This window comes from Schistocerca cancellata, chromosome 2 (genome assembly GCF_023864275.1).
Source record: "Schistocerca cancellata isolate TAMUIC-IGC-003103 chromosome 2, iqSchCanc2.1, whole genome shotgun sequence".
Taxonomy (NCBI): Eukaryota; Metazoa; Arthropoda; class Insecta; order Orthoptera; family Acrididae; genus Schistocerca; species Schistocerca cancellata.
This window is the reverse complement of record NC_064627.1, coordinates 728,779,382-728,795,639: the sequence shown is the minus strand read 5'-3', so window position 1 is coordinate 728,795,639 and position 16,258 is coordinate 728,779,382. Positions and strand designations below refer to the sequence as shown.

At 43.1% G+C, this 16,258-nt stretch overlaps 1 protein-coding gene across 2 annotated transcripts in view; it reads right to left on the bottom strand.

Annotated features, from left to right (window-relative positions):
* The window catches only part of LOC126162528 (sodium-dependent nutrient amino acid transporter 1-like), a 224,143-nt gene that overhangs the window by 63,479 nt on the left and 144,406 nt on the right, over positions 1-16,258 (bottom strand). For both annotated transcript variants that reach the window (XM_049919098.1, XM_049919099.1), the window contains exons 5-6: positions 9,135-9,351; positions 4,925-5,195 (exon numbers count right to left, since the gene is read on the bottom strand). In XM_049919098.1, the coding sequence (XP_049775055.1) occupies positions 4,925-5,195; positions 9,135-9,351 (488 nt within the window). The remainder of the gene's footprint in view (positions 1-4,924; positions 5,196-9,134; positions 9,352-16,258) is intronic.

Sequence of the window (16,258 nt, the reverse complement as noted above, 5' to 3'; positions counted from 1 at the left end):
TACGTATACGATTTATTCAATAAAAAGCATGTGATCTGGTCAAAATTATATTAATATACTAGTATAATAATTTCATTTTCAAAAATTCTTTTCAGAGTTATCTCTAACACAATGAAATAATACTTTTTTCCAGACGTGTTCCGAGGTTTCACTAAATCTGTGACATGTGGTGCAGTGATCATCAGGTCAGATAAATAGACTTTCAGCTTTTCTGTTGATGCTATGGTCAAACTGAACGGAAAGGTGATTGTTACAGTATGTGAAACTAAATATGCTGCTTCAGCAAGCCTGCAATGGTATAATATCTCGATGATATTCATTCATGATTTATTATGTTGAGTTTTTAATTCGTGGCGTTTTTGCTTTGCCTGTTGGTATTCCGGTTGCTATGGATTCTTTATCGAGTGTCATTTTTTATTTGTAATTCACTGTTGATATTATAGTTTACAGATTGTTGTTTTGCCATTTGCAGATAGTGACTGCAGCTCTGAACGTTAGAAAATGGAGTGCCAAGTTGAGATATCGGAACATTTCCAACGTATTCTTGCACTGAATTAAATAGAGGGACGACAGCAGCGGAGGCAGCCAGAAACATTTGCACCGTGTACGGGGATGATGCCACTGAACAGAGCACGGCAAGAAAATAGTTTTCTTGTTTCAAGGATGATCGTTTTGAAATTAGTGATTCTACATGTTCAAGAAGACTTTCAGGATTTGATGAAGATTGTTTAAATACATTAATACACAAAGTCCACGTCAGTGTACTCGAGAACTGACAAATGTGATGAGCGGTCGTCATTCCACCATTGTGCGATATTTGAATGCAATGGGAGAGGTTCAAAAATGGGTGTATGGATACCGCGTGCTCCAAGCCAAAATTTAAAAAAAATCTGTGGGTGGCCAAATGTGCATCTCTGCTTCCTCGTCATCAATTGGCTTGTGAACAAGATCGACCATTCCTATCCTATATTGTTACTGGTGACAAGAAACGATGTCTTTCTGCTAACTTTAGGAAAAGAATGGAATGATTGAACTTAAACAAAGCAGAAACTCCCCGTGCAAAGATCTGCGCGCGTCTACAAAAGATAATGATATGCATCTGGTGGAACAGTGACGGTGTAGCGTATTACGAATTGCGTCCCCGAGATGTAATCATCACAGCTAACATTTACGTCAACAACTGAGACGTTTTGCAAACGCAGTCGAAGACCAACGACGAGGAAGATTACTTGAAGTGATGCTACTCCACGATAACATCTGCTCGCACTCTGCTAGACTGACAGAAAACACTGTACAGGAGTTGAGTTGGAAAGTCATCTCACACCCACCCTATTCACCTGATCTTGCGCCTCAGATTTTCACTTTTTCCGCTCTCTGTCAAACAACCTTCAAAGAAAATGCGCTCCCAACATGGCTCATCGAGTTCTCCGTTTCAAAATCATACAATTTTTACAGTCGCAGAATCGAAAAGGCTGCCAATGCTGATTGGCAGCTTGTTGTTGATAGCGAAGGAAAATATACACTACTGGCCATTAAAATTTCTACACCACGAAGATGACGTGCTACAGACGCGAAATTTAACCGACAGAAAGAAGATGCTGTGATATGCAAATGATTAGCTTTTCAGAGCATTCACACAAGGTTGGCGCCGGTGGCGACACGTACAACGTGCTGACATGAGGAAAGTTTCCAACCGATTTCTCATACACAAACAGCAGTTGACCGGCGTTGCCTGGTGAAACGTTGTTGTGATGCCTCGTGTAAGGAGGAGAAAAGCGTACCATCACGTTTCCGACTTTGGTAAAGGTCGGATTGTAGCCTATCGCGATTGGGGTTTATCGTAACGCGATATTGCTGCTCTCGTTGGTCGAGAGCCAATGACTGTTAGCAGAATTTGGAATCGATGGATTCAGGAGGGTAATACGGAACGCCGTGCTGGATCCAGGGGCGGATCCAGGATCTCGGTCAGGGGGGGGGGCAAATTTTTTGGTACCTGCCTTCCAAAAAATTAATTCCAAATAAAAGCATTAATACTCTATATACGCGCGCGCGCGCGCGTACACACACAAACACACACACATACACACACACACACACACACACACACACATATATATATATATATATATATATATATGTGTGTGTGTGTGTGTGTGTGAATATATATATATATATATATATATATATATATATATATATTCTGCTTTTAGTTTAATTGTGTATCGCTACGTGTTAAGTGTGTTTAATGATATAACTTACTGCATTACCTAAAAAATATTCTTCAAATACGACACGTGCACTTGAAAAACTCCGTGTTTGTCTGCTAATGTAAAATAATCTATAAAAATGCTAATGTTCGTTTCCATTCTTAAATCTTCGAAATTAGTTCACCAATTGCTTTCGTATGACAGAATGTTGCCATCGAATTCGCGCATGTGTTTATACGCAGCAATGACGATACGCCTGCGAAAAGTTATAATAGGGTATTTGACTGTGTTCAGGAAATCATCTTATATTGTTAACTACGTCAGTATCTGTTTGAATCTGCTGACCGTAACATTTATATTCTTACTGTATGAGAGAATGGATTGTGAATGAATCCACAGACGGAATTTTCGTGTACATTATTACATTTGGCTAATTAATGTTTGTTCACATTCCGCATCGAAGTGAGAAGAAAGCCAAAATGGGTGAGAAGCGTTCATCCAGATAGAAAACGTGCAATTGCAGAATAAAAGGCACTACTGTAAGGTTCTCACTATTTGCAGCTAATGAGAATATTTTCAAGTATTCCTTCGGTGTTCATCGCTTAATTATCAACACCATCTCTTTGCAAATTGCCACTAGAAACAAAATCTTACATACGCACTGCAGGGAAAGTGCTAAAAAAGGGACACAGATCGCTCATGCCTCAGCGAATATTATCATTTTATTCGTAAGTATAGTTGTTTCTTCTGTTGTTTATTCACTAAATGGAAGAGGCTTCACGGTCTCTTTTTGAATTGTTACATCAAACTGCGTGCCATTGTTTACATCTTCGACTTCAAGTAAAACATACTAGATAGGCCGACGTAATCAGCCCCTAAAGCAGTCGGGAAAAAAAGACCGGTCACGCACCAGGGGGTTGCAATTGCCCCCGTTGCCCCCCCCCCCCCCCCCCCCTGGATCCGTCCCTGGCTGGATCCCAACGGCCTCGTATCACTAGCAGTCGAGATGACAGGCATCTTATCCGCATGGCTGTAACGCATCGTTCAGCCACGTCTCGATCGCTGAGTCAACAGATGGGGACGTTTGCAAGACAACCATCTGCACGAACAGTTCGACGACGTTTGCAGCAGCATGGACTATCAGCCCGGAGACCATGGCTGCGGTTACCCTTGATGCTGCATCTCAGACAGGAGCGCCTGCGATGGTGTACTCAACGACGAACCTGGATGCACGAACGGCAAAACGTCATTTTTTTCGGATGAATCCAGGTTCTGTTTACAGCGTCATGATGGTCGCATCCGTGTTTGGCGACATCGCGGTGAACGCACATTGGAAGCGTGTATTCGTCATCGCCATACTGGCGTATCACCCGGCGTGATGGTATGGGATGCCATTGGTTACACGTCTCGGTCACCTTGTAACGCTACGCTCGGGCTTCTGCTTGTTAGCAGAATATAGAATCGGTGGGTTCAGGAGGGTAATACGGAACGCCGTGCTGGATCCCAACGGCATTATATCACTAGCAGTCGAGATGGCATCTTATCCGCATGGCTGTATCGGCTCGTGCAGCCACGTCTCGATCCCTGAGTCAACAGATGGGGACGTTTGCAAGACAACAACCATTTGCACGAACAGTTCGACGACGTTTGCAGCAGCATGGACTATCAGCCCGGAGACCATGGCTGCGGTTACCCTTGACGCTGCATCTCAGACAAGAGCGCCTGCGATGGTGTACTCAACGACGAACCTGGGTGCACGAATGGCAAAACATCATTATTTCGGATGAATCCAGGTTCTGTTTACAACATCATGATGGTCGCACCCTTGTTTGGTGACATCGCGGTGAACGCACATTGGAAGCGTGTATTCGTCATCGCCATACTGGCGTATCACCCGGTGTGATGGTATGGGGTGCCACTGGTTACACGTCTCAGTCACCTCTGGTTTGCATTGACGGCACTGTGAACAGTGGACGTTAAATTTCAGATGTGTTACGACCCGTGGCTCTACCCTTCATTCGATCCCTGCGAAACCCACATTTCAGCAGGATAACGCATGACCGCATGTTGCAGGTCCTGTACAGGCCTTTCTGGATACAGAAAATGTTCGACTGCTGCCCTGGCCAGCACATTCTCCACCAACTGAAAACGTCTGGTCAATGGTGGCCAAGCAACTGGCTCGTCACAATACGCCAGTCACTACTCTTGACGAACTGTGGCATCATGTTGAAGCTGCATGGGCAGCTGTACCTGCACACGCCATCGAAGCTCTGTTTGACTCAATGCCCAGGCGTATTAAGGCCGTTATTACTGCCAGAGGTGGTTGTTCTGGGTACTGATTTCTCATGATCTATGCACCCAAATTGCGTGAAAATGTAATCACATGTCAGTTCTAGTATAATATATTTGTCCAATGAATACCCGTTTATCATCTGCATTCCTTCTTGGTGTAGCAATTTTAATGGCCAGTAGTTTATTATTGATGACTAAAGTCTCTGTTATGTGAACCTATTGTGTTTATTGAATTTATGCAAAACGCTACGAACTTATGCACCAACCCAATATATACAATAACTACCAGGAAGATGCTGTTCTGATGATCAGGTGTGGCCGTTCATCTGGTTTTTGTAGTTCTATTACTTATTGGATCCTGGTATCTCTCTTGGGACCTTGAGCTGTCTAAATAGACATGGCCAGAATAAGCGTCCCAGTCTCACCTCTGGAGTGAGAAGCAGTTCCCACTGCGGCCTGATGAAGTAGAGGATGCCCTCGCCGGCGCCAGGCAGTGTGACGCCGCGGATGAGGAGGGCGAAGAGCACGACGTAGGGGAAGAGCGCCAGGAAGTAGGCCGCCTTGCCGGAGCTCTTGACGCCGCGCACCACCACCAGGAAGACGACCACCCACGAGAAGAGCAGGCACAGCGTCAGTCGCCAGTCGGGCGCGCCGATGCCCTCGTCCAGCGTCGACACCTCGTTCAGCAGCCGCTGCCTGCAACACGGGGTGGCGTGCCACTGGTCGTGATCCAGAAGATTCTTTCGTCGCTATATTCTATGCATACTGTTTGTTTTTCTTTGGTTATAATACACTAAATTTCACCTAAGAAGAAATTTTCAGTCTGCAGCGTAGTGTACGCTGATTGCAAACTTGCTTGTAGATTAAAACTGTGTGCTGGGCGGGGAGGAAGGTACTGGCGAGGCACAGGTTCAAATGGTTCAAATGGCTCTGAGCACTATGGGACTTAACTGCTGTGGTCATCAGTCCCCTAGAACTTAGAACTACTTAAACCTAACTAACCTAAGGTCATCACACACATCCATGCCCGAGGCAGGATTCGAACCTGCGACCGTAGCGGTCACACGGTTCCAGACTGAAGCGCCTAGAACCGTACGGCCACACCAGCCGGCGCGAGGCACAGCTGTGAGGGTGGGTCGTCGTGCTTGGTTACCTCAGTCGGTAAGAGCAGTGACTGCTAAGACAAAGGTTCCAGTGTCGAGTTCCAGTCCAGTGAACAGTGTTAATCTGCCAAGAAGTTTCAGTAGCTACATTGTTGCCTGTTAAAGTTCTGACACTGTACAAGCAGCATGTATGTGATACGAAATTACGAGAACAATCACGGTAAGGTATGCCCCATGAATAATGTGTTCATCGGCCTGAGCAGCACTCCTGTTTCAATGATTGTCTATACGAAAATCATTGAATCTCGTCTAATGCTGATTTCAACGCTTGTAATTTCCCAAATAGTTAAAGCAAGAAAACTACAAACTGATTTTTAGTGGAAATTTTTCTTTCTGTTTGGTCTTTTTTCTATAGAACTGAGGTTTTTTCAGGAATTTAGAATGGAGACTGAAGATTTGAACACTGCTTAAATTCCTTCGCATTTTTTAAGTGGATCATCTTTGTTTTCCAAACTGGACACTGCTCGCGAAATATTTACTCCATTGTTTACAGGCTGTACACTAAAGAGCCAAAGAAACTGTTACATCTGCATATTATCGTGTAGGGTTCCCACGAACACGCAGAAATGCCCCAACACGACGTGACATGGACTCGACTAATGTCTGAAGTAGAACCGGAGGGAACTGACATCATGAATCATCCAGGGCTGTCAATAAATCCGTAAGAGTACGACGTTGTGGAGACCTCTTAGGAACAACACGTTGCAAGGCATCCGAGATTTGCTCAATAATGATCATATCTGGGGGGTTTGGAGCCAGAGGAAGTGTTTAAACTCAGAAGAGTGTTCCTGGAACTACTCTCTAGCAGTTCTGGACGTGTGGGGTGTCACATTGTCCTGCTGGAATTGCCCAATTCCGTCGGAATGCACAATGGACATGAATGGATGCAGGTAATCAGAGAGGATGCTTAAGTACGTGTCATCTGTCAGAGTCGTATCTAGACGTATCAGGATCCCCATATCACTCCAACTGCACGCGCCCCACATCATTACAGAGCCTCCACCAGCTTGAAGAGTCCTCTACTGACATGCAGGGTCCATGGATTCAGAGGCTGTCTCCGTACCCGTACACATCCATCCGCTCGATACAATTTGAAACGGAACTCGCTCCCAGCCAGCATGTTTCCAGTCATCAACAGTCCAACATCGGTGTAGAGGGCCCCAGGTGAGGCGTGAAGCTTTGTGTCGTGCAGTCATCAAGGTTACACGAGTGGGTCTTCGACTCTGAAAGCCCATGTCAATGAAGTTTCGTTGAATGCTTCACACGCTAACACTTGTTGATGGCCCAGCGTCGAAATCTGCAGCAATTCGCGGAAGGGTTGCACTTCCGTCACGTTGAACGATTCTCTTCAGTCATCGTTGGTCCCATTCTTGCAGGATATTTTTCCGGTGGCAGCAATGTCGGAGATTTGATGTTTTAGCCGATTCCTGATATTCACGGTGCACTCGTGAAATGGTCGTACGGAAGAATCCCCACTTCATCGCTACCTCGGAGATGCTGTGTCCCATCGCTCGTGCGACGACCATAACACCACGTTCAGACTCACTTAAATCTTGATAACCTGCCATTGTAGCAGCAGTACCGATTTAACAACTGCCCTAGACACTTGTCGTACGTAGGCGTTGGTGATCGCAGCGCTGTATTCTGCCTGTTTACATATCTCTGTATTTGAATACGCATGAGTATACCAGTTTCTTTGGCGCTCCAGTGTATATGTTCCACTTTAAAAAGTTTCAAGAAGTTACAGCAAAAAAAAAGTAGTTTTGTGGTACATAAGGTCTATGGATGAGATAAATATTTTTAATTTTGATAGTAATTAATTAATTCAATCGACATTTTCACATGGTGCTGTTACAGCTTGCAGTAATACACTAATCACAGCTTGGTATTTTGGAAAGTACAGCACACTTTGTATTTTCAATGCACAATGTTTCTCAATCGCACGATGTTTTTCAGACGTCTTCAGCCTTGACTCATCTTGTGTTTTGTCTAGGATGTGGACATAGACTATACGATCTGCCATTTCCTTCGCGTTGCACTTAGCAAACACTGCGTTCTATGTGGCAAAATTTCTGATTAAATTCTTGGCAATTTATCGTTAAATATTCTTTGTCAGAGATAAAGTGTACTGCAGTAATAATGCCGATTTCATATTGGGCTTTAACGACCGTTGTTACCATTTGATACAGATACAAAAATTTTAATGTTTAAATCATACGTACTTGGTGAGGGCAATACGAATTACCACATAGTCTATAGTAAACCCACAGGAATATAAAGTATCATAATTTTACACTATATTAAGTAGTGTAGATGTCTAGTCTTTATTAAAACTATTTCCTTTATTTCTTTCAGAATGCTGTTTAGATATTGTTCTGCAGGTATTCGCTTGCCCTTATTTTGGAAATTAAAATGAAAATTGGCTTTTGAGCAACACTGCTAAGGAGTAAGGTATCAGTGAAGACTATTGAAAGAACGGGGAAGACATCGATAGGGCACACTTATAAAAAGAACAAGTGACACTTCTCTATCAAACTGGTATTCATTTATAGATTATGTTTCAATTATTTTGCAGGGAGGGGGGTGGGTTGGGGGGAGGGGGGAGGTCTACAGTCCTCTGATTAATTTGTTGCTGCCCGCCATGACGTCCTCTCTTGCATCAACCTCTTCATCTCAAAGCACCACTTGCACCCAACGTCCTCAACTATTGGAGGACTTTTACGCATTCAGTGATATTTGCATAAAATAGCAGCTCAGCGTCTGCTGTTCCAAGGCTCTATGAACCTGGACAAACTGAACAGACATCAAGTCATTCAGTAGGAACAGATTGCAAAGCGAGTGACGTTTGGAAGTGAAACGATAAAGGTTTTTTTTTTTTTTTTTTTTTTTTTTTTTTAGAAAGACAAAGCTTCATGGCAAAAAAGTTTTCACTTTTCGAATATAGATCAGTACATGTAACGATGATTTTTTGACTTGATTCATAGACTGTAGGGTTTCAGATGTCTGGGCCCATGGCAAAAAAGTTTTCAGTTTTCGAATATAGGTCACAGTACATGTAACGATGATTTTTTGACTTGATTCATAGACTGTAGGGTTTCAGGTGTCTGGGCCGAGTTTCGCAAACCTTCCAGTCACCTTCATCAGGTTTTGTGTCAGTGGTCACGGACGTGATCGCTTCCTCGAGCTGAACTGGTAAAATCTGAAAAGGAGGACTTGGCCGGTCCTTGTTGTTTAGAACATAGTAATCGAATCGTAAACATTTCTGGACATCCGAAAACATGTGGTTTAACCCTACAAGAAGTAGAATAGCAAAACGCCATTATTCCAAGTTGAATTAGCTCTAAAATACCGCACAAATGTAGAACGTTACATGATAAAGCACGGAACAATGTTAAATATTATGAAGAGTTGTAGATCGTCGTTGGAAGACAACGATAAGAAAAGCTTGACTTTCTGGAAGGGCAATACGTACAGGTAGAGTGTGGAGGAGCTGAGGCGTCCCGTGATGTTGGTGGCGTTGTCGTGCGGGCCGGCGGAGTCGAAGCAGAGCTCGCCCAGCTCGGGGTAACAGTGGGCCCAGGGCAGCTCCGCGTGGAACGACGCCACAAAGTAGTAGACGGTGAGCGCCATGATGGCGCAGTAGTACGTCAGCAGCAGAGCCGTCGCCAGGAACTGGCCGAAGCCCAGGCCTGAGGGGCACAGCCAGGAGCACGCGTCAGGGATCTCCTCTGTCTGAGTCACTTGTATTTACGGGCTTATAAACAGCTTTTGATGTGGCTAATGATAAATATAAGAAAATCTCTCTCCTCATGTACTACATCAGATTACCGTAGAGGAGGGGCAGGAATTAGTGCCCCTAGAAATCGCAAGTAAATGACTGACGAGAAACGGAAAAGTGGGGGAATGGGTAGCTACTGTTGAATGGTAGGAATGGTAGCTACTGTTGCAGGGGTATTCTGAGTAATATGCAGAGATGCTGGCTAGAGTGCTTATTGATGTTCCAACCGGAATTGTGTAACACGGCGGCTTAATAGGTTTGAGGAGCTAAGAAGCTATAACGTATTAAATTTACGACCACAAAAAAGCTAGAAAAGAATCTAGAGGAGTCATACAAAGAAACTGAAAAAATGTGGCCTAAACGTGTCATCTTAATAAATTGCAGAAAAGAACATCTTCAGCAATCATACAATTAAAGAAGATGGTTGTTGACAACTGTAAAGTTTACTGTAGGAAATACAACTCGTGCGACTGTTGTAGAGGAGGAAAGCGGGTTGGGAGACCTGGGTGCCAGATGGGAATCAGATACCAAAGGACGCAGTGAACTGGTGTGGACGATGGCACAACGGGAGAAGGCATCTGCTAACGAGTGCTTACTTGGGCATCAGTTGCTTTCCGACTACTGAAATCCCATGAAAATAAGACAAGCGGTGCTGATCGAACCATTTAACTAGAATTAAAAGGAGGTACGGATTACGTAATTCTACACCAAACGTAATTATCTTCAGCAGCCAAGATATCTAAGACCATACACAATTGCAGTAATTACGTAGTACTCATATAGATAACAAATGGCAACAGAAATATAAGATTTGCTTTGCGTTTAGAGCTGTATCTGCTTGCGTTAATTAATGTCCAAACAAAATGTAAAATATTTTTGCTAAAATGTATTTAAGGAAATTTTCTGAGGTAAGGGGAGAAAGACAAAATACACTGCTCCATACATAATGGAAGTTTAAAGAAACAGAAAAACAAAGCAGCTGGCAAGAAGGTGGAACAAGTTTCCCTGCACAAGTACTGCAAGATCTATTGCAACGTGATTCAAACAACTATAACATTTTATTAGTCTTTTCCTCTTTAAAAAAGCAGAATAAATTGCATGTAAAGTACTATGGAATCTGTAGTTAGGATGTCAACGAAAGAGTTGTGAATTCTTGTATTACTATTTGTGCTAAGTATCCATTGGAGGACAACTACCGCCTTATATTTAGACAAAGAGGTACTCTTATTACACTGTTCTTGATAAGTAGCGCAATAAAGGCCGGAAGCCACGCTATGTTTGAGGAATTGATAACAGCACAGAACAGAACAGAGCCCCCACCCGTCCCCGCCGGTATCTTGCTTTCCTGCCTGTTTCCTGCTCCTCTGCACTAATTCAGACGGCTGTGACTCATTTCATGCGTGTTCGTGAGACATGCTGAAATACTGATGGAAGGCTCCCATTCTTTCCTCAGCATTGTAGGTTAAGCGTATACCTGTGGCGTTTGGGTAACTGTGATAAGTGTCTGTTCAGTGTGTAAGTAGGCTGTTTGTATGTTGGGGGCGCTATAGACTGTGATAATATCGCTGAAAGCGCTCTGCGCCCTCGAGAAGAGATTCTGTGGTTGAACGGACTAGCAGTCAGCGAGTGGATAGGGAAGTGTATGGACACGTTTATCTTAGTGGTAGGACATGCATTATAAAGTGAGACTCAAGGAAATATAAATTGAGGATGGATATTGTTGGTAATGTTTGGGTTATGCAATTATTGACAACTATGTAATTTTTAGAACTGTATGTTACACGAATAAGGTAAACTTTTCTAAACTTATATATATATATATATATATATATATATATATATATATATATATATATATATATATATATAAAATGGTGTTTAGTCAATTAACAGAGTGGGAGGTAGTTTCATATTTCTTTAATTTCATATTTTTTTGATTTTTTTTACTGGTAGGATTTCTTGCAATTCAGGGCCATTCTTTTGTGTTAATTGTTGGAAGCTATGTTGTCATTGTATATCAGTCAGATTGCGTTGGGTTTGTATATTGTGGGTAATAAATGAATAGGTTAAGCTTGAGTCGTCTTTGTCAGGGAAAATTCTGTAGGTCATATTTTAAATGATAAAAATAAGTAAAGGCATAGTTTCAAGTGGAGTGTTGAAACCCATCATTTTGAAAATGAGAGGAAGGAACAAGGCGAAACCGGGAACTGGCACATAGCCTGCTACCCTTGATCAGCAGCTAGTGGACCGCCGAGCTTAATGCTCACAGCCACCGGGATGGATGCCCTCGCAGCCGACGTGCTTGGTTTTCGAGCCTGACTGTTGAAGCAGTCCTCCTACGACTTGTCCTGGAACACTGAGGAAATGTGGTCTGCCAAACGCAGTGCTTCATAAAAGGCGCTGAAACTGCGACAGCGCGTCGACAGGGTGAAAGTCACACACATCAGTACAGGAAACGTTACACTATGAAGCAGACACTAGCAGCGCGACAGCATTACCGTTCGTGGGATTTAACTAGTAGGACCACATAATGGACACAAAAACAATATTTTGTGAAGTCGCTAGAAGCAACAATAGCAGCTTCTACAGATCGTGTCACGGAATTAAAGACTTACCTCGAAATGGGCATGCAGATCCGTCCCTTATGCGTGGAATGCCTTATCGTTTGAACTGTTGAAGCATAACTCACAGCTCGACACACATTTGAACTCTTCCAAAGGTTTCGATTTGTTGGTGCTGCCTTTATCTGAGTCCACAGAATATCAGTGCCCGCAGAATGAGAGTACTAGTTGTACATTAGGCAGGTAGCATCGGATGTGGAGCTTCGGCAAACCGGGAAATAGGTTGATTCGTTTTGGAGGGGGGGGGGGATACGGGGGTAGGGGCAGAGCTGATTTGGGGGGGGAGGGGCGGTGGAGCGCGAGGAGGGTCAATCAATCTTCTGACTGGTTTGAGTTATTTGTTGGATATTTTCCAGTACTTGTCCTCTACAGTTTTTACGCTCTACGGCTCCCTCTGCTACCTTTGAAGTTATTCCCTAATGGTTTAACACATGCCTTACCATCCCGTCCCTCCTTCTTGCCGATGTTTTCCAAATGTGACTCTCCTCACCGATTCTGCGGAGAACTTTCCCATTTCTTAACTTCCTTTCACATCTAAAATGCTTCAATTCTCTTCTCTCCCGTTTTCCGCACGATCCATGAGTCAGTTCCATGCGCTACTATGACCTAAACGAATATTCTTAGTAATTTCTCTTCCAAAATAAAGCCGATGTTCTTTCGGACAGGAATCCCCTCTTTGCCTATACTAGTCTACTTCACATGTTCTCTGTGAGTCGTCCGTTTTGTGTTATTTTGCTTCCAAAGCAGCAGAATTCCTTCACTATTTACTTCTTAGTGCCCCATTTTCATCGCTAATTTTACTTCTGTTACTCCTCATTAATTTTAACTTTTCTTGGTTTATTCCCAATCCATAATATGTCCTCATTATACTGTTCATTCTTCCTCACTTTCACTGAGGTGTGGCAACGTCTTCAGTGAATCTGATCAGTGTTATACTTTCACCGCTAATTTTAATCCAACTTCGAAACATTCCATTTATTTACTTCTTTGAGTCTTCGATGTACACATTGAATAGTAGAGGAAGAAGTCTGCATCCCTCTTTACGCCTTTTTAAATCTGGATACTCTTCCATTCTTATTTTTTCCTCACTGTCCTTTACATAAAATGCATTACTTGCCTTTCGCTATAAATTATACCTACAAGGAGCATCTGAAAAGCTCGAAGAATCGTCACAGAAAATAAAGGAGACAAGAGTTACAAACAAAATACCTTTACCGGACTTCAAAGTAATCATCATTAGCTACAGTTCACTTCTGACAACGGTTGTAAGGCTATTGGAAACTTTCAACAAACACTTCTTTTTGGATATTCGCAACGACTACGAAGCATAAGCCTTTCAGAGCCAGTTTAAGGCGGGGAAACTGAAGGAAGTCTGCTGACGTCAAATCTAGCGAACGAGGACACCCTTGCGTTGGGCGAGAAAGTTGAACATGCGGATCGCCGTTTGTGGATGGGCGTTGTCGTAGGGGAAACACCACTGACTACTCCGGTACAGTTCTGACCGAACCCGCTGGATGAGTTGCAGCAGCCGTTTCAAAACTCCTTCGTAAACTTCCACTGTGACAGATTGACCCTCAGCTATAAATTCATGATGGATCAGGTCCTTGCCGTAGAAAACGGCGATCAACGTCGTCTTAATCTCGGATTTTGTGAGCCGACTATTTGAAAGAGACGAGGAAGACGACTACTGTCACTTGATCTCCGGATTGTGTTGGTAGCACCAGGTCTCATCTCCCGAATGATAATTTCCAATAGATGAGGATTCAGGTCAGACATGTCGATGAAATATCCCGACAGTTCCATGCGAGTTTGCTTCTGCTTGTCTGTCAGCATGTGCGGTACAAACAGGGCACAAATATTCCTCTTTTTTCAGATGTTCGTAAGCAATAGTGTTGACAATGTCATTACTTATGTTCAACTCTTCTGCTATTATTCTCAAAGACAGCTGTCGATCACTCGCAAGCATTCAATTCAAGCGTTCGATGTTGTCTTGGATTGTGTTTGTTGACAATCGACCCGAGCGCAGCCCATCCTTGACGCAATTCCTTTCCGTCTCTAAGGAGTTTAAACCAATTAACATCACACTTTTTACTCGCTGCTGTAACGCCATATACTTGCACTAACATTTCAAAAACCTCGTTCGCCGTTTCCCATAACTTAAAGCAAGAAATCTTAACGCGTTGTTCTAGTTTACGCTCCACTTTGTAATGGCAAGAATTCTCATAATGACTCCGCAAATCAACGGTGGTCACATCGTGCACCACCGCTTCACTTCGGTGAATAATTGCACGATAGGGAACGCCTTATGCCATGTCCCTCAATGTATGTGCGTCTGTGTCTCATCCTAACCGTCGCAGTTTTTGACGTATGGGACATTTTCGAACACTTCTCTTAGGTCGACAAATCCTAAGAACCTGTCTTTATTTACCTTATATTTTGATCCCATTATCAAGCTTAACGTCGGAATCGCTCCTCTGGTGATTTAACAAACCCTCAACCTTTTTGCTCCATTCTTCCGTTCATTATTTTTGTCAGTAATTTGGGAGCATGAGACGTTAAGCCGATTGCGCAATAGTCCTATATGTGCCTCTGCTATGTTTGGGATTTTGTGCACTACATTTGTCCGAAAGACTTATGGCAAGTCCCCAGTCATATGGATTCTAAAAACTAACTTGATAGTTCTTTAGTTGCCGAAGCAAGTCTTTCAAACCTCTGTTAAACACTTACTGGATCGCCTACGTAATCCGTATCGACGCCCATTTCTTTTTCTATCACATCAAAAAGTTCCCTACTCTTTAAAATGCATTCTATGTACTCTTTCCGTCCACCCGCTCTCTGCTCTTCATTTAACAGTGGAATACCTCAATGCGCTTCTACTTTTAATGTTGACGCTTCAACTTTTAATTTTTCATCAAAGGTTGTTTTGACCTTTCTATATACTGAATCATTCCTTCCAACGACGATTTCTTCACAATTTTCCTTCAGTCATTTTGCCTAGATTCTCCGCACTTTCTCACTATTTTATTTCCAAGTTGTACTCCTGTATTTTCCTGAACATTTTTATACTTCCTTCTCTCTTCAATCATTCGAAGTATTTCTTCTGTTACCTAGCGTTTCTTCTCCTTTCCTTTGTTAAATACTGGAATGTTTCTGGATCGGCGGCCGAATTTCGTCTAATCCAATACGGTGCCCGAACTGTATCGACCAGAAAATGATTCATTCCTTTGTAACTTGCTCGAGCTAACAGTTCCTGTATCTGAGGTTGCGGATGTTAACGTCACAGATGATATTGTCAGACCAGAACATCAGAATGTTGTTCTTCTAAAAAGAGACATCACTGTGTTTAATGAATATGGATGACTAACCATTATCTATGTTTTCACACGTTTTCTGCTGGGATATTAGAGTGCAGAAATAATTTCACGCACATCGTGCCATATTGCTTGACCGCTGTAATTCAAAGCACTTTTTTCCAGGAGGGTACACTGTCAAATGGTTCAAATGGCTCTGAGCGCTATGGGACTTAACATCTGAAGTCATCAGTCCCCTAGACTTAGAGCTACTTAAACCTAAGGACATCACGCACATCCATGACCGAAGCAAGATTCGAACCTGCAACCGTAGCAGCAGCGCCGTTCCTGACTGAAGCGCCCAGAACGGTACACTGTCGACAGACGTTATAATGACCGGGTTGTTAGTATCCAAAAGCATTCTGTTGGCAACACACGTAGCCATTAGAGGAGCTGATGTGACAACAAAAATCTAGTGTCTATGGATGTGCAAGGTAAAGTTGTCATTGAGGATGATGCGGCCTTGCTTCTTCTGGCGTTTGAACCGATTTACCCATCCGGTTATAGCATATCTACAGTTTAATTTTGATCCCGAACCAGGTTGCAGCTTTGCATTTTTTCATTGTTAGAGCCGGAAGAACCAATGAGCGACAGAAAATATCGTAAGACTGACGCTATACCTTTGGTTCTGCAATGTGGCATTTATCCATTGAGCTACGGATATACGGAGCCAAAGCATCCACAGCAGTTCTGCGTGCTTGGCGCAGGATTCACAGAGCAAACGCCAGGCAACCAGCTGGTCCCATAGACGATCAAAATGGAAATTCGTGGGAAGGTCTTATGGGACCAAACTGCTGAGGTCATCGGTCCCTAAGCTTACGCACTACTTAATCTAACTTAAACTAAC